We start from the raw sequence: 20,785 nt of genomic DNA on the forward strand, positions 1-20,785 counted from the left end.
AAACTATAAAAATCCTAGAGGAGAACATAGGCAAAACACTCTCTGACATAAATCAGAGCAGGATCCTCTATGACCCACCTCCCAGAATATTGGCAATAAAAGCAAAAATAAACAAATGGGACCTAATTAAAATTAAAAGCTTCTGCACAACAAAGGAAACTATAAGCAAGGTGAAAAGATAGCATTCAGAATGAGATAAAGTAATAGCAAATGAAGCAACTGACAAAGAACTAATCTAAAAAATATACAAGCAACTCCTGCAGCTCAAAAATAAACGACCCAATCAAAAAATGGGCCAAAGACCTAAACAGACATTTCTCCAAAGAAGACATACAGATGGCTAACAAACACATGAAAAGATGCTCAACATCACTCATTATCAGAGAAATGCAAATGAAACCCACAATGAGGTACCATTTCACACCAGTCAGAATGGCTGCTATCCAAGTGTCTACAAGCAATAAATGGTGGAGAGGGTGTGGAGAAAAGGGAACCCTCTTACACTGTTGGTGGGAATGCAGACTAGTACAGCCACTATGGAGAACAGTGTGGAGATTACATAAAAAACTGGAAATAGAACTGCCTTATGACCCAGCAATCCCACTGCTGGGCATACACACTGAGGAAACCAGAATTGAAAGAGACACGTGTACCCCAATGTTCATCACAGCACTGTTTATAGTAGCCAGGACATGGAAGCAACCTACATGTCCATTAGCAGATGAATGGATAAGAAAGCTGTGGTACATATATGCAATGGAGTATTACTCAGCCATTAAAAAGAATACATTTGCATCAGTTCTAATGAGGTGGATGAAACTGGAGCCTATTATACAGAGTGAAGTAAGCCAGAAAGAAAAACACTAAATAGTATAACACATATATATGGAATTTAGAAAGATGGTAACGATAACCCTGTATGTGAGACAGCAAAAGAGACACAGATGTTTAGAAACAGTCTGTTGGACTCTGTGGGAGAGGGAGAAGGTGGGATGATTTGGGAGAATGGCATTGAAACATGTATAATATCATATATGAAACGAATCGCCAGTCCAGGTTTGATGAAGGATACAGGATGCTTGGGGCTGGTGCACTGGGATGACCCAGAGGGATGGTCTGGGGAGGGAGGTGGGAGGGGGGTGCAGGGTGGGGAATATGTGTATACCCATGGGGGATTCATGTTGATGTATGGAAAAATCAATACAATACTGTTAAGTAATTAGCCTCCAATTAAAATAAGTAAATTTATATATATAAAAAAAAGTCTTCTCCAACACCACAGTTCAAAAGCATCAATTCTTCAGCACTCAGCTTTCTTTACTGTCCAACTCTCACATCCATACATGACTATGTGAAAAACCATAGTTTTGACTAGATGGACCTTTATCTGCAAATTAATAACTCTGCTTTTTAATATGCTGTCTATGTTTGTCATAGGTTTTCTTCCAAGGAGCGAGCATCTTTTAATTTCATGGCTGCAGTCACCATCTGCAGTAATTTTGGAGCCACATCCCCCCCGCCTCTGGGTTATTCAAGGGTCAATGGGAGATATTTCCAAGGAACAGCTAGTTAATGCTTTAAATCTTGAAAGATTCATTGCCATAATACCAAGTGGAGGGCATTCTCCATGCACCTTGCAATGTGTTGGAGGAATAACCAATGGGCAGCCCAAAGTGCAGTCATTTTTCACCTGCCAGACTGAGCAAGGCCTTCAAATGCAAGAGTGAATTAGGCCAGGAAGATGCACTAATACTCAAGGATTCCCTACATGACTGGTCTTAGGTCTTCTGAAAGGGTTATGTGTGAACTAGAGTCACAAGACAGTCCAACTCCTGCCATCTTTTTTTTTAATTGGAGGATAATTGTTTTACAATGTTGTGTTGGCTTCTGCATTACAATTCAAATCAGTCATTTTAAATATATATATATATATATATATATATATATATATATATATATATATATCCCCTCTCTCCTGCACAGTCTTTACAGCCCCATGGACTGTAACCTGCCAGGCTCCTCTGTCCATGGAAATTTCCAGGCAAGAATACTGGAGTGGGTTGACATTTCCTACTCCAGGGGATCTTCCTAACCATGGATTAAATCCACAGCTCCTACACTGCCAGGTGGATTCTTTACCACTAGTGCCACCTGGGAAGCCCTCTCAAAAGAAAGTATTAGTTGCTCAGTCATGTCTGACTCTTTGTAACCCCATGGACTGTAGCCTACCAGGCTCCTTTGTCCATGGGATTCTCCAGGGATTGAACCCAGGTTTCCTGCATTGCAGGCAGATTCTCTACCATGAGCCATCAGAAGAGCCCTGAAGAATTGATGCGTTTGAACTGTGGTGCTGGAGAAGACTCTTAAAAGTCCCTTGAACAGCAAGGAGAGCAAATCAGTCAATCCTAAAGGAAATCAACACCGAATATTCATTGGAAGGACTGATGCTGAAGCTCCAATACTTTGCCACCTGATGCAAAAAGCCAACTCATTGGAAAAGACCCTGATACTGGGAACGATTGAGGGCAGGAGGATAAGGGGGCGACAGAGGATGAAATGGTTGGATGGCATCATCGACTCAATGAAATGAATTTGAGCAAACCCTAGGAGACAGTGAAGGACAGGGAAGTCTGGAGTGCCACAGTCTATGGGGTCACAAAGTGTTGGATGTGACTTAGTGACTGAGCAACAACTCCCTCTTGAGCCTCTCTCCCCACTCCCAGCCCATCCTTCTAGGTCATCACAGAGCACTAGACTGGGCTCCCTGTGTTATACAGCAGCTTCCTGCTATTTACCTATTTTACACATGATAGTGTATATGTCAGTGCAACTTTCTCAATTAGTCCTGCCTTCTCTTTTCCTCACTGTGTCCACAAGTCCATTCTCTAAGTCTGTGTCTCCATTTCTTCCCTGTAAATAGGTTCATCAGTACTATTTTTCTAGATTCCATATATGTATGCATTAATATATAATATTTGTTTTTCTTTTTCTGACTTCACTCTGTATAATAGGCTCTAGGTTCATTCACCTCACTACAACTGATCCAAATTCATTCCTTTTTTATGGCTGTAACAGAGTAACATTCCATAGTATATATGTACCACAACTTCTTTATCCATTCATCTGTTGATGGACATCTAGGTTTCTTCCAAGTCCTGGCTATCATAAACAGTGTTGCAGTGAACATTGGGGAACATGTATTCTTTAGAAGTGTGGTCCCTGATTTCTTTATTCCAGTCCAAAATCATGTTGGTTCTAACCATGAGATGAAGTGTATCTCAGGTTCTCCCTTCCAGTTTTTGTAATGTCTTCAGGTGTCTCCCCTACTACCTTCCAGGATCACTAGTCAGTACCCAGGATGCACCACACACTGCTTCCTGGATCCCTGAATTTTCTCCAGAACAATTATATTAGCTAGCATTTATTAAGAGCTTTTCTATATACTAGGCACCATTCTAAACTCATTGTATGTGTTAACATGTAATTCTCACAACTGTTATTATCTTCATTTTACAGATGAGGAAACAGGCAGAGTAGTTTAGCAGACTTCTAGTTAGTGTGTGAAAAAGTTGTAATTCAAATATAGATTTGTTTGACACAGATCCTACTATTACAACCACTCACACCATTTTACTGTCTCTCTCAAATAAAATACACAAACAAAAATATTTTTCCTTTTTCCCACTCAGAAAGCTGAGGGAATATTTGGAATAAAATCCATTATCCTATTACCTCCAAGTTCTCTTTTTATTTCTCTTATTTCTCTTATTTTAGACCTCATAATTTGCACTGGTAATATTTAAAAGCCAAGAATCTCTCTAGAAGTATTACAGCTCTTTTCAGGCTCTCTGGGTACCTTTGGGCTTCTCATAACAGTTAGAATTCAGGGACAAGCCTCTGAAGGGTTCCACCAAGTCAAGATGGGGTTTCTGTCCTCATGTTTGAAGAGTGTTCTGAGGAAACTATTTGTCTGTCTAGGAAAATAACCAAGAGATATATATTTTCAAAAGTGGTTATTTTTCTCCACTGACAAAGTTGTTTTTTGAAAGGTAAGCAAGAATCTGTGATTCTCTCTGCAGCAGTGAACAAATTTGGAGGAGGAAGAAAGAAATTCAGTAGAATTTGATTTAAATTGACCTTAAGGACATTTCCTACCCTCCATTTTTTCAGTTTCTGTTTTGAATTTTTCATATATTTTGAAGAAGGTACCATGTTTAAGCTCTTCAGCCACACAGTTCTTTCCTTTCTTTCTTGATAAATTAAAGATGGTTCATGGGGATTTTAAATGTCAGATCCTATAACAGGCAAATGCCTTATTGCACACAGGTTTTTTAAATTAAAGGTTTGTAGCTTTATTTTTTCTTTAAAAAAAAGTTTGAAGGGCAGATCCTATTGCTTTCTTCATTGTAGCCCCTCAGAGAGCTCCTGCTATGTCAAAATTTTAAAATTTGCCCTTTGGGAATGAGGACATCTTGACGTTTCCTCAGGGGTGGGGAGGGCAATGACAAGTAGTGTGAAAGTGAAAGTTGCTCAGTCGTGTCCAACTCTTTGCGACCCCATGGACTATACAATTGGAGAAGGAAATGGCAACCCACTCCAGTGTTCTTGCCTGGAGAATCCCAGGGACGGGGAAGCCTGGTGGGCTGCCGTCTATGGGATCGCACAGAGTCAGACACGACTGAAGCAACTTAGCAGCAGCAGCAGGACTATACAATCCATGGAATTCTTCAGGTCAGAATACTAGAGTGGGTAGGCTTTCCCTTCTCCAGGGGCTCTTCCCAACCCAGGGATCAAACCCAGGTCTCCCACATTGCAGGCAGATTTTTACCAGCTGAGCCACCAGGGAAGCCCAAGAATACTGGAGTGTGTAGCCTATCATTTCTCCAGTGGATCTTACCAACCCAGGAATTGAACCAGGGTCTCCTGCATTGCAGGCAGATTCTTTACCAACTATCATGCTATCATGGAAGCTCTAGAGGTAGTGTATGGGGGTGTTATTAAAAAAAACTATGTTAAATGTATGTATCCAAATTCTACTGCTGGCACTGCAGCAGTAGAAAAGGGAGCTTTATTAGAACATTTACTGTTTGTAAATAGGAAACTGGCACCTATACTCCCCAAAGGAACATTTTTGGGGAGGCTGGGCCACATGGCATCTGGGATTTTGGCTCCCCGACCAGGGATTGAACTTGCATCCCCTGAATTGGAAGCATGGAGTCTCAACCACTGGACTGCCAGGGAAGTCCCTATAAAGGCATGTTTTAATCTCTCCCACATAGCTGCCTCTGTTCCTACTGGATGTGAACTAATCGACCTGCCTAATTTCTCTGCCTGATGCAGAGAAATTTAATGACTATAAACACAGACCCAGAGGACTTGGATGCCTATGCTCCTTTTCCATCCTAGTGTTAGATGCTTACTGCCAGTTTGCCAGCTATGAGCATCACAAAATAGCAGGGTAGAAGTATCAGCTAAAGGAACAATGGTGGCTTTTGACTAGCTATGCTGACAAAAATATCACAAGAATGAGATTAATAAAGTCTATGGGGTTAAAGATTTTCATTATCAGATGGACATCATGGCCTGTCCCAGCTGTCTTTCTGAGCTTTTTGTAAGATATAGGTTATTTCATCTTCTCTCAATCTGCAATTCCATCCAGCTCTTGCTTTACTTAGGTCTCTTGCTTTACTTAGCCCTGCCATGAAGTAGGCCAGGGATCCTTCTCTGTACTTTTAGACTTAATTCCATTTCTTATTTATTTATTTATTCATTATTTGGGGCTGTGCTGGGTCTTCATTGCTATGGAGGCTTTTCTCTAATTGTGGTGAACAGGGGCTAATCTCTAGTTGCAGTGAGCCAGTTTCTCATTGTGGTGACTTCTCTTATGGAGCGCAAGCTCTAGTGTATATGGATATAGTTGCAGCGTGTGGTCTCGGTAGTTGTGGTGCCCAGGCGCTAGAACCCAGGCTCAATAGTTGTGGCACTCAGGCCTAGTTGGTATGTGGGATCTTCCCAGTCAAACCTGTGTCCCCTGCATTGGCAGTCGGATTCTTCGCCACTGAGCCACTTGGGGAGCCCCTTCATTCCATTTCTATTGGCTATGATGACTGGCTCTCTGAATCCTGGCAAGACTCTCATCACTGTCTTGCTGTCTTTACTGATTTTATAGGAAGGAAACCCTAAATTTAAAATAATAATTTTGTAAAACATAGCATATATAAGGTGAAGTGCATCAATTATTTTGTACAGCTGAATGCTTTTAAAGAAAAAACATGTAATTATATCAACAGAACATTTCCAGCATTGTAGAAGGCTTCCTCACATTTCTTCCCAGTCAAAAGCCCACCCCTACTCAGAGGTAACCACTATATTCACTTTTATTCTACAGGTTCATTTGCCTGTTCTTAAATTTCATGTAAATAGAATTATATGGTATGTACTTTAAGGCATCTGGCTTCTTTCAACTTTCTTGTTCATGTATTTTTGTGGACAGTAGTAATCTTTTATTTTATATATTTAGGAGTAGAATGACAAGGTTGTTCAAGAGAGGTATGTTAGTTTTAGTAGATACTGCCCAACAGTTCCAAGGAAGTTGTACAAGTTAACATTTTCACCAACAATGTATGAGAGTTCTAGTTGCTCCATGTTCTTCTCAATGCTTGATACTGTCAGTTTTTTTTTGTTGTTGTTGTTCAATTTTAGCTATTCTGGTGGGGATATCTTGGCTGTCAGTTTAATTTGCATTTTCTGAATAACCAATAATGATGAAAATCTATTAATATGCTTGAAGTTCATTTGAAAGTTCTCATCTGTGAAGTGCCACTCAATTCTTTGTTCCATTTTTAACATTTTAAAAAATTGTGTTGTCTTTTTTTTTTTACTATTGATTTGAAGAAGTTTAAAATAAATGTATATACTTGATACAAGTCCCTTGTTAAATATATGTTTTGTGAATATTCTCTCCCAGTCTGTGGTTGGCCTTTTCACCCTCTTAAAATGTCTTTTGATAAATGGTTCACAAAGAGTCGGACACGACTGAGAGACTTTCACTTTCATTTTTTTTTCAATTTTATTTATTTATTTATTTTACTTTACAATATTGTATTGATTTTGCCATACATTGACATGAATCTGCCATGGGTGTACATGTGTTCCCCATCCTGAACCCCCCTCCCACCTCCCTCTCCATCCCATCCCTCTGGGTCATCCCAGTGCACCAGCCCTGAGCACCCTGTATCATACATTCAACCTGGACTGGCGATTCATTTCACATGTGATAATTTACATATTTCAATGCCATTCTCCCATATCATCCTGCCCTTGCCATCTCCCACAGAGTCACAGATGTATAGAACAGTCCTTTGGGACAAGTTTTTTAATATTTATTTTCTGATAGAGATTGTGCACAATTGATCATTTTTTTCCCCTCTCAAAATTTGATAGAGTTCACCAATGAGACTGTCTGGACCTCGATGTATCTTTTTTGGAGTTTTCTTTTTCTTAACTATAAAGTCAGTTTTAAAAATAGCCTTAGGAGTATTCAGATTATCTTCTTCCTCTTCAGCAAGCTTGGTAACTTGTGGTTTTTAAATAATTAGTCTGTTTCAACTATGTTATCAAATTTATATGCTTAGAGTGGTTCACAACATTATTATCTATTTAATGTCTGAGGTCTATTAAGATATCCTTTCTTTCCTGATAATGAGAACCTATGTCTTCTCTCTTTTGTTGTCAGTCTGACCAGAAATTCTTTTTCTTTCTTTTTATTATTTTTAATTTATTTAAATTGGAGGCTAATTACTTTACAATATTTTATTGGTTTTGCCATACATCAACATGAATCTGCCACGGGTGTACACATGTTCCCAATCCTGAACGCTCCTCCCACCTCCCTCCCCATACCATCCCTCTGGGTCATCCCAGTGCACCAGCCCCAAGCATCCTGTATCCTGCATCGAACCTGGACTGGTGATTCATTTCTTATATGATATTTTACATGTCTCAATGCCATTCTTCCAAATCATCCCACCCTCTCCCTCTCCCAGAGTCCAAAAGACTGTTCTATACATAAGTTGCTTCAATTGCATCTGACTCTTTGTGACCCCATGGACTAGACTGTAACCTGCCAGGCTTCTCTGTCCATAGGATTCTCCAGGCAAGAATACTGGAGTGGGTTGCCATTTTCTTCTCCAGGGGATCTTCCCGACCCAGGGATTGAACCCATGTCTATTATGTCTCCTGCATTGGCAGGCGGGTTCTTTACCACTAGCGCCACCTGGGAAGTCTTAATTTTAATGAAATCCATTTATCAATCTTCTTTCCTAGTTAACTCTTTTTGTGTAGAGTAAGAAATCTTTACTGAAGATCATGAAGATATTTGTCAATGGTTTGATCTAGAAGATTTACTGTTTTGCCTTTCACATTTAGGTCTATTCAGTTCAGTTCAGTCGCTCAGTTGTGTCCGACTCTTTGTGACCCCATGAATTGCAACAGCCAGGCCTCCCTGTCCATCACCAACTCCCGGAGTTTACCCAAACTCATGCCCATTGAGTAGGTGATGCCATCCAGCCATCTCATCCTCTATCGTCCCCTTCTCCTCCTGCCCCCAATCCCTCCCAGGATCAGGGTCTTTTCCAATGAGTCAACTCTTCGCATAAGTTGGCCAAAGTACTGGAGTTTCAGCTTCAGCATCAGTCCTTCCAATGAACACCCAGGACTGTTTCAAATTATTGTTAGTAGTTGTATATTCAGTGTGAGGTAACAGTCATGTTACACTGATTTGTTTGTTCTTGTATTAATATCATGCTGTCAAATAACTGGGCTTTCCTGGTAGTTCAGACAGTAAAGCGTCTGCCTACAATGCGGGAGACCTGGGTTTGATCTCTGGGTCGGAAAGATCCCCTGGAGAAGGAAATGGCAACCCACTCCGGTATTCTTGCCTGGAGCTGCATAGCTAGCTAACCTTAGTATCTGATGGTATATGTAGTATATGTCCACCAATTTTGTTCTGCTTTAAGATGTTTTGGTTATATTAAACCCTTTATGGCTTACCTTCTGGCTCAGAGAGGAAAGTGTCTGCCTGCAATGTGGGAGACCTGGGTTTGATCCCTGGGTTGGGAAGATTCCCTGGAGCGGGAAATGGCAACCCACTCTGGTACTCTTGCCTGGAAAATCCCATGGATGGAGAAGCTTGGTAAGCTACAGTTGATGGGGTCGCAAAGAGGCAGACACGACTGAGCGACTTCACTTCACTTCAAGCCCTTTATATATCCTTATACATGTTAGAATCACTTTGTCTAAAGTGCCTTCTGGGGATGGTTTTGAGCTTATTAACTCAAATGAGCCTCCTCACGCCCTCCTAACTTCAAAATCGACGTAACATTTGAGGCAGTGACCAGCAGAGCTGTCTGTGGCAGGCTCCTCCCTTCTCGCGATAATTTGCCTTCAAAGTACCGCGAGACTTGGAAGATTATACTTCCGTGTGCGATGGCCGCTATAGTCAGCTAACTTGAGGTAAAGAAGATTAGCCCGGTACTTCAGGCTTCTCAAATTTCCAATCCAGTATGATAGCCTCTAGATTTATGCAGATTTCTCATTCTCCTCAGTAGAATCTCTCTGCCTTGGTGCCAAGCCTCTTCTTTGACTTGTGCACGGAATTAGCAAATGTCTCAGTGAAGAAAAAAGTCCGTGATTATCGCTCACTTAGGAAGGACTCTACCTCTGAAATTTTAGTTCATCTTGTTCTTGTTTCTATAGATTGCAGATATTTTTAAAACTTATTAATTTTTCAGTTTATCTTTTGTTGTTGTTGTCGTTGTTTTTAGTTGTGGCAAGAGCGTTCACACCCCACTTGAAAGTCCAGTGAACGTTTGGTTGGCATAACCTTGACCCTCTCACCCATCTTGGCTGAATCGCAGGTGAGTAGTTCATGAGTGGGTCAATTCAGTAGGTCAGTGGAAGGGCAGGTATTAATAAAATGGACACAGTGTTCCTGTCACAGATAATGGAGATTGCTGTGGACTGATGTGGCTCTCTCCATCCTTCTGCCTTGGTACTCATAGTCAACTTGGAATTGAGCCGGCTTCCAGGGATGGGAAATGAGATAACATTCTGTCTGAGTTCTATTCCTGCTTAGAATGAGATGTCAGTGCTGGATCTGACATCGAAAAGGTGTCAGAATAAGGTGTATTTTCCTCCTGTAGGCACCTGAATTTGTACTCGCTGGCATAAGACTTTAGGAATCAGACATGGGCTGACTTCCAATTCTGTAACTTTACTTACCATGTGACTGTGGGCAAGTTACTTGATTTCTGTGTTCCTCAATTTTTCCGTCTGTAACTTCACAGGGTTGTTGAGAGGATTAAATGTACTAATAGGAAAAAAATTACCTAAAGTGTAGTAAGTCTTTAATAAATGTGAACATTTGTTAGAATATTTATGGGCATGCCATCTCATCCTATATATAGTTTTTGAGATTGGGAATTATACTTGTTTACTTTTTAGGGGCAAGTAAAATTTACATATAGTGGCATGTACAAATATTAAGAGTACCATTCAGTGAGTTTTGAAAAATGCATAACCTTATATAATCCATCACCTCAGTTCTCTTTAGCTTCTTCCAGTCATTTTCCATTCCCCAGATGCAATTGCTATTTTTATTTTTCCACTGTAGATCATTTTGTATTTTCTAGAATTGCATATGAATAGAATCATAGAATATGTATTTTTTGGGTCTGGCTTCTTTCATAAAGTATGATGTTTTTGATGTCCCTCCATGTTTTTATCCTTAGCAGCAGTGGCTTTCCTTTTATTGCTGATTAGTATCACGTTATATGAATAAACCACAGTTGATCCATTCTCCTTTTGATTGACATCTGGGTTCTTTCCACTTTTTTGGTTACCATGCATAAAGCTGCTATAACCATTCTTATAAAAAGTCTTTTTGTGAACTTTCATTTCTCTTGGGTAAATACCTCAGAGTGGAATTGCTGGGATTGTATAGGTGCTGGCCTAGTTTTATAAGAAACTGCAAGATATTTTCAAAAAGGTTGTATCCTTTCACATTCCCACAAGCAGTGGGTGAGAATTCTGGTTGCTCTATAGCTCTGTCAACATTTGGTGTTATCAGTCTTTGATTTTAGCTAGTCTAGTGAGTGTGTTGTGGTATTTCATTGTGATGTTAATTTGCATTTTCCTGATGACTAAGATATGGAATATATTTTCTTGTGCTTATTAGCTGTTTATTTTTCTTCCTTTGTGAAATGTTTGTTAAACTCTTTTGCCCATTTTTTATTTTTTATAAAATATAAATTTATTTATTTTAATTGGAGGCTAATTACTTTACAATATTGTATTGGTTTTACCATACATTGACATACATCTACCATGGGTGTACTTGTGTTCCCCATCCTGAACCTCCCTCCTTCCTCCTTCCCCATCCCATCCCTCTGGGTCATCCCAGTGCACCAGCCCCGAGCATCCTGTATCATGCATCAAACCTGGACTGGTGATCTGTTTCACATATGATAATATACATGTTTCAATGAGATTCTCCCAAACCATCCCACTCTCGCCCTCTCCCACAGAGTCCAAAAGACTGTTCTATACATCTGGGTCTCTTTTGCTGTCTTGCATACAGGGTTATTGTCACCATCTTTCTAAATTCCATATATATGTGTTAGTATACTGTATTGGTGTTTCTCTTTCTGGCTTACTTCACTCTGTATAATAGGTTCCAATTTCACCCACCTTATTAGAACTGATTCAAATGTATTCTTTTTAATGGCTGAGTAATACTCCATTGTGTATATGTACCACTGCTTTCTTATCCATTCGTCTCCTGATGGACATCTAGGTTGCTTCCATGTCCTGGCTATTATAAACAGTGTTGCGATGAATACTGGGGTACACGTGTCTCTTTCAATTCTGGTTTCCTCAGTGTGTATGCCCAGCAGTGGGATTGCTGGGTCGTACGGCAGTTCTATTTCCAGTTTTTTACATAATCTCCACACTGTTCCCCATAGTGGCTGTACTAGTTTGCATTCCCACCAACAGTGTAAGAGGGTTCCCTTTTGTCCACACCCTCTCCACCATTTATTTCTTGTAGACATTTGGATAGCAGCCATTCTGACTGGTGTGAAATGGTACCTCATTGTGGTTTTGATTTGCATTTCTCTGATAATGAATGATGTTGAACATCTTTTCATGTGTTTGTTAGCCGTGTGTATGTCTTCTTTGGAGAAATGTCTGTTTAGTTCTTTGGCCCATTTTTTGATTGGGTCGTTTATTTTTCTGGAATTGAGCTGTAGGAGTTGCTTGTATATTTTTTAGATTAGTTCTTTGTCAGTTGCTTCATTTGCTATTATTTTCTCCCATTCTGAAGGCTGTCTTTTCACCTTGCTTATAGTTTCCTTTGTTGTGCAAAAGCTTTTAATTTTAATTAGGTCCCAAATGTTTATTTTTGCTTTTATTGCCAATATTCTGGGAGGTGGATTATAGAGGATCCTGCTGTGATTTATGTCAGAGTGTTTTGCCAGTGTCTTCCTCTAGGAGTTTTATAGTTTCTGGCCTTACATTTAGATCTTTAATCCATTTTGAGTCTATTTTTGTGTATGGTGTTAGAAAGTGTTCTAATTTCATTTTTTTTTTTTTACAAGTGGATGACCAGTTTTCCCAGCACGACTTGTTTAAGAGATTGTCTTTTCTCCATTTTATATTCTTGCCTCCTTTGTCAAAGATAAGGTGTCCATAGGTGCATGGATTTGTCTCTGGGCTTTCTATTTTGTTCCATTGATCTATATTTCTGTCTTTGTGCGAGTACCATACTGTCTTGATGACTGTGGCTTTGTAGTAGAGCCTGAGGTCAGGCAGGTTGATTCCTCCAGTTCCATTCTTCTTTCTCAAGATTGTTTTGGCTATTCAAGGTTTTTTGTATTTCCATACAAATTGTGAAATTATTTGATCTAGTTCTGTGAAAAATACCATTGGTAGCTTGGTAGGGATTGCATTGAATCTATAGATTGCTTTGGGTAGTATACTCATTTGCACTACATTGATTCTTCCAATCCATGAACATGGTATATTTCTCCATCTATATGTGTCCTCTTTGATTTCTTTCACCAGTGTTTTATAGTTTTCTAAATATAGATCTTTTGTTTCTTCAGGTAGATATATTCCTAAGTATTTTATTCTTTTCATTGCAATGGTGAGTGGGATTGTTTCCTTAATTTCTCTTTCTATTTTCTCATTATTAGTGTATAGGAATGCAAGGGATTTCTGTGTGTTGATTTATATCCTGTGACTTTACTATATTTATTCATTAGCTCTAGTAATTTTCTGGTGGAGTCTTGAGGGTTTTCTATGTAGAGGATCATGTCATCTGCAAACAGTGAGAGTTTTACTTCTTCTTTTCCAATTTGGATTCCTTTTATTTCTTTTTCTGCTCTGATTGCCGTGGCCCAAACTTCCAAAACTATGTTGAATGTTGAATGTGAGAGTGGGCACCCTTGTCTTGTTCCTGACTTTAAGGGAAATGCTTTCAAATTTTCACCATTGAGGATAATGTTTGCTGTCAGTTTGTCATATATAGCTTTTATTATGTTGAGGTATGTTCCTTCTATTCCTGCTTTCTGGAGAGTTTTTATCATAAATGGATGTTGAATTTTGTCAAAGGCTTTCTCTGCATCTACTGAGATAATCATATGGTATTTATTTTTCTATTTGTTAATGAAGTGTATTACATTGATTGATTCGCAGATATTAAAGAATCCTTGCATCCCTGGGATATAGCCCACTTGGTTATGATGTATGATCTTTTTAATATGTTGTTGGATTCTGTTTGCTAGAATTTTGTTAAGGATTTTTGCATCTATGTTCATCAATGATATTGGCATGTAGTTTTCTTTTTTTGTGGCATCTTTTTCAGGTTTTGGTATTAGGGCGATGGTGGGCTCATAGAATGAGTTTAGAAGTTTACCTTCCTCTGCAATTTTCTTGAAGAGTTTGAGTAGGATAGGTGTTAGCTCTTCTCTAAACTTTTGGTAGAATTCAGCTGTGAAGACATCTAGTCCTAGGCTTTTGTTTGCTGGAAGATTTCTGATTAGAGTTTCAATTTCCATGCTTGTGATGGGTCTGTTAAGATTTTCTATTTCTCCCTGGTTCAGTTTTGGAAAGTTGTACTTTTTTAAGAATTTGTCCATTTCTTCCAAGTTGTCCATTTTATTGGCATATAATTGCTGATAGTAGTCTCTTATGATCCTTTGTATTTCTGTGTTTTCTCTTGTGATCTCTCCAATTTCATTTCTAATTTTATTGATTTGATTTTTCTCCCTTTGTTTGTGGATGAGTCTGGCTAATGGTTTGTCAATTTTATTTATCCTTTCAAAGAACAAGCTTTTGGCTTGTTGAGTTTTGCTATGGTCTCTTTTTGTTTCTTTTGCATTTATTTCTGCCTTAATTTTTAAGATTTATTTTTATTTTTGTGTTGTTGAAGCTCTTTATATGTCTTTATATGTCATGGTTACAAGTTCTTTGTCAGATATATGTTTTGTGAATATTTTCTCTGTCTGTGCATAGTTTGCTCATTTTATTAACCATGTGTTTTGATGAATTGGTTTATCTTTGTACCCCTGCTGTTCATACATATTTGAAACTTGATAATATCTACTACATGAAAGAGTTAAATTTTGTCCCTCCTTCCCTTCTTCCCTTCCTTTCTTTAACAACACTTAGTGGTTACCTATGTGGCAGGCACTCTTTTCTTTTTGCAGAAAACAGAAGAGTCAAGCTTCCTAATTTCATGAAACTCCATTTTAGTTTAAATGTGGGAAGGGGTGAGAGACATAAAAAGAAATGAATAAGCAAGAAAATATGAAATGATTATAGGCACTGGAATATAAAAATGTGCTGTATGCATAATGAGAAAGTGATGGTTAAGACTCTTTTTCAGGTTGGCGGGTCAGAAATTAGAGATGATATTTAAGCTGAGACCAGAATGACAAGAAGCCATTTTTTTTCTAAGGGAATGGGATTCTAGGCAGAAGTATCAGCTAATAAGATGGTCCTTATGATGAGTTGGCACTAGGTGCAAACTACCCAAAATACACTGTTAGGCAAGCACCTTAGGGTCAGGGGTTGCTTTAGACATTATCATAACTGGAATAAGCTGATGCTATGCTGTTACTCGGAGAAGGCAATGCCACCCCACTCCAGTACTTTTGCCTAGAGAATCCCATGGATGGAGGAGCCTGGTAGGCTGCAGTCCATGGGGTCGCTAGAGTCGGACACGACTGAGCGACTTCACTTTCACTTTTCACTTTCATGCATTGGAGAAGGAAATGGCAACCCACTCCAGTGTTCTTGCCTGGAGAATCCCAGGGACGGGAGGCCTGGTGGGCTGCCATCTATGGGGTCGCACAGAGTCAGACACGACTAAAGCGACACAGCAGCAGCATGCTGTTTCTATTCTTAGCACTGCAGTATTTGGCAATTTCTCAACACCCTCCCGGTCCTCCCCACATCCCCACCTCCTAGGTTCCAAGATGCTTTGAATATAGAAATTGTGGATTAGCTAACATAGTGGTCAACAGGGTTATGGCTAGGTCACAAAATTTTTTCCCATCAAAGGTAACCATGAGATAGAAAAAATAAATCAAGGGTTACATAAATAATAGGTAACTTCATTTGTCTTTGGGCTTCCCTGGTAGCTCAGCTGGTAAAGAATCTGCCTGCAATGCAGATCCCCGTTTGATTCCTGGGTCAGGAAGATCCACTGGAGAAGGGATAGGCTACCTACTCCAGTATTCTTGGGCTTCCCTGGTGGCTCAATTGGTAAAGAATCAGCCTGCAATGTGGGAGACCCGGGTTTGATCCCTGGGTTGGGAAGATACCCTGGAGAAAGGAACGGCTACCCACTCCAGTATTCTGGCCTGGAGAATCCCAGATAGTTTATAAAAGGGCTTCCCTGGTGGCTCAGTTGGTAGGGTCTGCCTGCAATGTGGGAGAGCTGTATTCAATCCCTAGGTTCGAAAGATCCCCTGGAGAAGGAAATGGCAACTCACTCCAGTATTCTTCTGGAGGGGGCTTCCCAGGTGCTGCTAGTGGTAAAGAACCTGCCTGCCAGTGCAGGAGACATAAGAGATGTAGGTTCGATCCCTGGGTCGTGAAGATCCCCTGGAGGAGGGCAGGGCAACCCACTCCAGTATTCTCCTGGAGAATCCCATAGATAGAGGAGGGTGGTTGGCTACAGCCCATGGGGTCAGAGTCAGACATGACTGAGTGACCGACACTTTCACTTTTCATTTGTCTTACAAAATAGCAACATATGAAATGTTCTACCTCTCTGCTTTTTACATAGATTGTGTCATAAAAAAACTCTATAAATACAATACCTATTTGATAAATTGACTATAATTTGTTTCTAAATTTTGACCAGTTTCAAGAGAGATGGAAGAAAAGATGTGAAGGAATAGTGAAAGATGACGATACAGAGAGAATGAAATAGAATGAAACACATAGGTGATTAAATGAGGTGTGTTGGCCAAGAGCATTAATTTAAAAAGAGTCCTAGGGGGAGGTAAAGAAGCTAAGAAAAGAAACTGGGTGAAAAGGAAGCCAGACATTAAATAGGTTTTGTGTGAGTATGTTCCTGTTACCCTCTTGTGCTCTTGGGCTATGGGCACCATAGTAGGTTATTGCTTCCTTTGAAAAATGTGATGGGGCTCTCTAGTAGTATTTAATACACTTTATTTCTGTATCTTTCTTCTCATGACCTGATTCATGCTTTACACTAATACCAAATTCCTTTTATTATTTTTCCCATTATTTCCTTTCACAAAGCAGAGATTTCTTGTGAGTTAAACTGCCATGTGTCTAATACCCATTCTCCCCTACTTCAGATGGAAAGTTGCCTCCAACCAAAATCGTGTCTTCTGGGTATCACAGTGAGGACTGTCATCATCAGGGAAAACCCTATAGCTACTATCAGGATTTTAGATTAAAAAAATGTGTGGTTCTGACGGGACTTATGCTAGGTGAAGATACTATATACTTGAGTAGGTCATACCATGCACTGTGGAAACCAGCAAGCTCCATGTGAAATTCACAGACCATCTGGCTGATGACTTGCTTTACTTCAATAAAGGAAGGCCTTAGGAGTTCAAGTAGCTGGGGCAAAGCCTGAGGCTTGCTGGGCTCCACTGTGGTCAGAACTGCTAGAAACAGGGCAAAGACAGATTTGGTAGTATCGTAAAAGAGTGACATGGATGGCTGCTTCCTAATATTCTCCACTATAAAAAAAACTTGACTGAGGCTGGAGAGAGGAAACCAGCCCAATTTGCAGGACTGATGGCTAGAAATTTAATATGTATATATGCCCAAGAAAACAACTGGCCAAAAGTACATAGCTATACTGATCAGCTGTGGACTGGAGATACATATTCTAATAGAAAATTACAGACTGTTTTACTGCAGGAAAAACAATCTGGTGAAGGGAGATATGAAAATAAATCAATGAAAAGAATTTTATCAATTCATGTAGGACATGTGCAAGCTCGTCAGAATGGAAAGACAGAATAATCTACTTAGAATAAGAGAGGAGACAATCTGACTGCACCTCCCCCCCTAAAAAAAAAAAGAAAAAAAAAAAAAAACTAATTCTAGTCTTGGGAACTCCAAATCTCAAATCAGGCCCCTTGTCAGTTCAATTTAAGGTTGCAGATTGGGCATGTGAAACCTCAGGGCATGTGGACATGAACATTCTAAGTAGGTAGAAGAGAAAGAGTGTAAAAAAAACCCTATGAATCAAACAAATGAGTAAGCAATATGAGCTATGTCAAATTACTAAAAACTTGCATCCTCAACAAACTCATTTTTAAGGGGAGCAGAGGTTGGTAAGGGCTTCCCTGGTGGCTCAGATGGCAGAGAATCCACCTGCAGTGCAGGAGACCTGGGTTCGAGCCATGGATTGGGAAGATCCCCTGGAGAAGGGAATGGCTACCCACTCCAGTATTCTGGCCTGGGACATTCCATGGACAGAAGAGCCTGGCAGACTACAGTCCATGGGGTCACAAGAGTAGGACAAATGTGATATGTAGATTATCACTTATCTTACCTTACCTTATTATATACTGTAGATTATATTGGGCTGTTCTCTAGATTTCTAAACAAAGAATATTACCTTGAAGAAGTATAAACTTAGGAATAGGGCTTGTAGAGTATACAAGATACACAGATGAGAATAGTATGACCATGGCTTTAGGTAAATTTGGGAGAAGTAACAGCTAGATATGGAATAGTGACAGTGATAGGAAATGACCAAAGAACAAATCTTATAACAGAAGTTATACAAAAATTGGAAAAAGAGAAAATGGGACTTCAATTTGCCATAAATTCCCCAGCCTACAGGGGCAATCAAAAACTTTAATGAATGGATTATTAAAAGCACAGAAGGAATTTAGCAGCACCAGATATAAATGGCAATAAGAGAAAAAGTACTAATAAAAACATAATTAATTAAAAGACTTAGTATATGTATCTTCCTCAATAGAGATGTTCAAGAAAGATAGATAGACTGCCTATGTTCACTTTGTTCTCATATCCCATAAGAAGCGGTAACAACCATGAGAAGTAGAAAGGGGACTATGAGTAGCAGAGCCATCCAAAAAGGAGGACCAATAGCTAGAGGCACCCTTTCAACCTTATCCTATAGCCAGAACCTATATGATGGATAAAAACTCAAGGATACTAACTTTATATTTCTCTTTTCTATTATTAGATCTGCTTTGCTGTTTTCTCTTGGCTGTGACAATCTGTCTGATTGTCATTATAATAGCAGTTCACTACCGATACAGACAAGAGTACCATACATAAATTTTGCAGGATGTTCACCAACTTTATCAGAAAGTACTGTAGGACCACTGGCCTCATTCTGTACTTGATCATCATTGTAATCATATCAACAGCCTCATTTCTCAACCAAACCAACCACTGCCAGCCTCACAGGATCCATTGTCACCAAGAACCCATTTACTATAGCTGCTAGTAATATTTTATTTACTGAAGAATGCAGAGAGGCATGGCGTCCCTATCAGCCTCTGTACTTATTGATGGACTTATTGACTGTGTAGCCCAGTTAATACAAATAGCTGAAGAGCTTTTAAAGTTGATTACACAAGAACTAGTTCCTTGTGTTGAGCAAAATGATGGAGCAGAAGAACCAGAAGTAGATGCTTTTCTTTCTGAGGAAGCTTCACTACCAGACCTTGCTGATCTCCTAGACTTAGTCAATACTGACACCAAGAGAAGATGAAGACCTACTTTTTGATGTAGATCAAGCTCTGTTAGAGATAGGTGAATTATATGAACAACAACTTGATAGTGTTAACAACAAATTAAGAAATGGCTAAGACCTCATGTACCCCCACCAACATGTGAGAACTATTCATTTCTTTGTTTTAAATATATTCAGAGTTTTATGAATGTTAGCAATAAAAGTTTTTCTAGTTCTGCAGTTTCATTACTAATCTTTTATAGAACAAATTAATATTTTATTTACTTCCGGCAGAGGGTGGTCTCTTTTCTTCTTTGTATTTGTATAAAAAGCTCTGACTTTAGCATGTGGCTCTGTCTTTACCTGTTCTTGTTCTCTTGCTTGGGTTCCTGATAATAGGAGCAAACAACAACAAAGAAAAGAAACCCCTTATCTAACAATAGAGTGAAGACCTGATGACCTCTCTCATATCTTGGGACCCAGTTTCTACAGTGAATGGAAACTAAAAGGGGAATATTCCCCAAGGTGGCATTATAGTGAATATATTCACACTAACAAGACAATGAGTGAGTGAAAGTCGCTCAGTTGCGTCCGACTCTTTGTGACCCCAGTCCATGGAATTCTCCAGGTCAGAATACTGGAGTGGGTAGCTGTTCCCTTCTTTAGGGGTTCTTCCCAACTCAGGGATTGAACCCAGGTCATCCGCATTGCAGGGGGATTCTTTACCAGCTGAGCCACAAGGGAAGCCCAAGAATACTGGAGTGGGTAGTCTATCCCTTCTCCAGCAGATCTTCTCGACCCAGGGATGGAGCCAGGGTCTCCTGCACTGCAGGTGGATTCTTTACCAACTGAGCTATCAGGGAAGCCCAGTATTGTGGCACTTTTACTTGAAAAAATATAACTACTTACTAGGCCATTCAGAAAGAATGTGTTAGCTAAAGGATGCTATACTGGCCTGGGAGAAAAAAGTCTGAGGAAACAGCTATCTAACAGAGAATAAAACTTCAGAAAAGTTTACAGATAACTCTCTCCAGGAAGACACCTTTGAAAAAGCTGAGGCCAAGAAGTTCCAATGCAGTACTGACTGTTCCCTCAAATGCTGACCCATATCACAACTACTCTGCAACATTGTTTCTCAAATGGAAATGTCAAGTTACACCAAATAAGGAGAGAGAAGTACTAGTACTAAAAGGGCTGGATAAAGGCCTAATGAGGAGGGTTCACGTATGGAAAAGTCAAATGCTTATGGCATAGGCCTAGAGATGATGGTCCATAAGTAGAAGCAGATAAAGTATACTTTCTTGGATATAACTGCATTTATAATGAATAGCTGATTATAAGGGAAACTGCTACAACTTTGACATGGAAATCTTTACTGAGAAATGGGAGCAATAAGAAACTGAAACAAAATGTACACTTCAGTTCAGTTCAGTCGCTCAGTCATGTCCAACTCTTTGCGACCCCATGAATTGCAGCACGCCAGGCCTCCCTGTCCATCACCAACTCCCGGAGTTCACT

General features: G+C 39.6%; 2 protein-coding genes across 2 annotated transcripts in view; one reads left to right on the forward strand and one right to left on the reverse strand.

Moving 5' to 3' along the window:
* Positions 1-20,785, reverse strand: part of TRPC5 (transient receptor potential cation channel subfamily C member 5) — a 177,003-nt gene that overhangs the window by 101,947 nt on the left and 54,271 nt on the right. The window lies entirely within an intron of this gene.
* On the forward strand, positions 9,441-19,477 carry TRPC5OS (TRPC5 opposite strand). Its single transcript, XM_055564308.1, is given in 4 exon segments — positions 9,441-9,513; positions 9,825-9,917; positions 18,773-19,278; positions 19,280-19,477. Coding segments are annotated over 2 exon segments (342 nt in total). The 5' UTR covers positions 9,441-9,513; positions 9,825-9,917; positions 18,773-19,060; the 3' UTR covers positions 19,404-19,477.

This window comes from Bubalus kerabau, chromosome X, assembly GCF_029407905.1.
Source record: "Bubalus kerabau isolate K-KA32 ecotype Philippines breed swamp buffalo chromosome X, PCC_UOA_SB_1v2, whole genome shotgun sequence".
Lineage (NCBI taxonomy): Eukaryota > Metazoa > Chordata > Mammalia > Artiodactyla > Bovidae > Bubalus > Bubalus kerabau.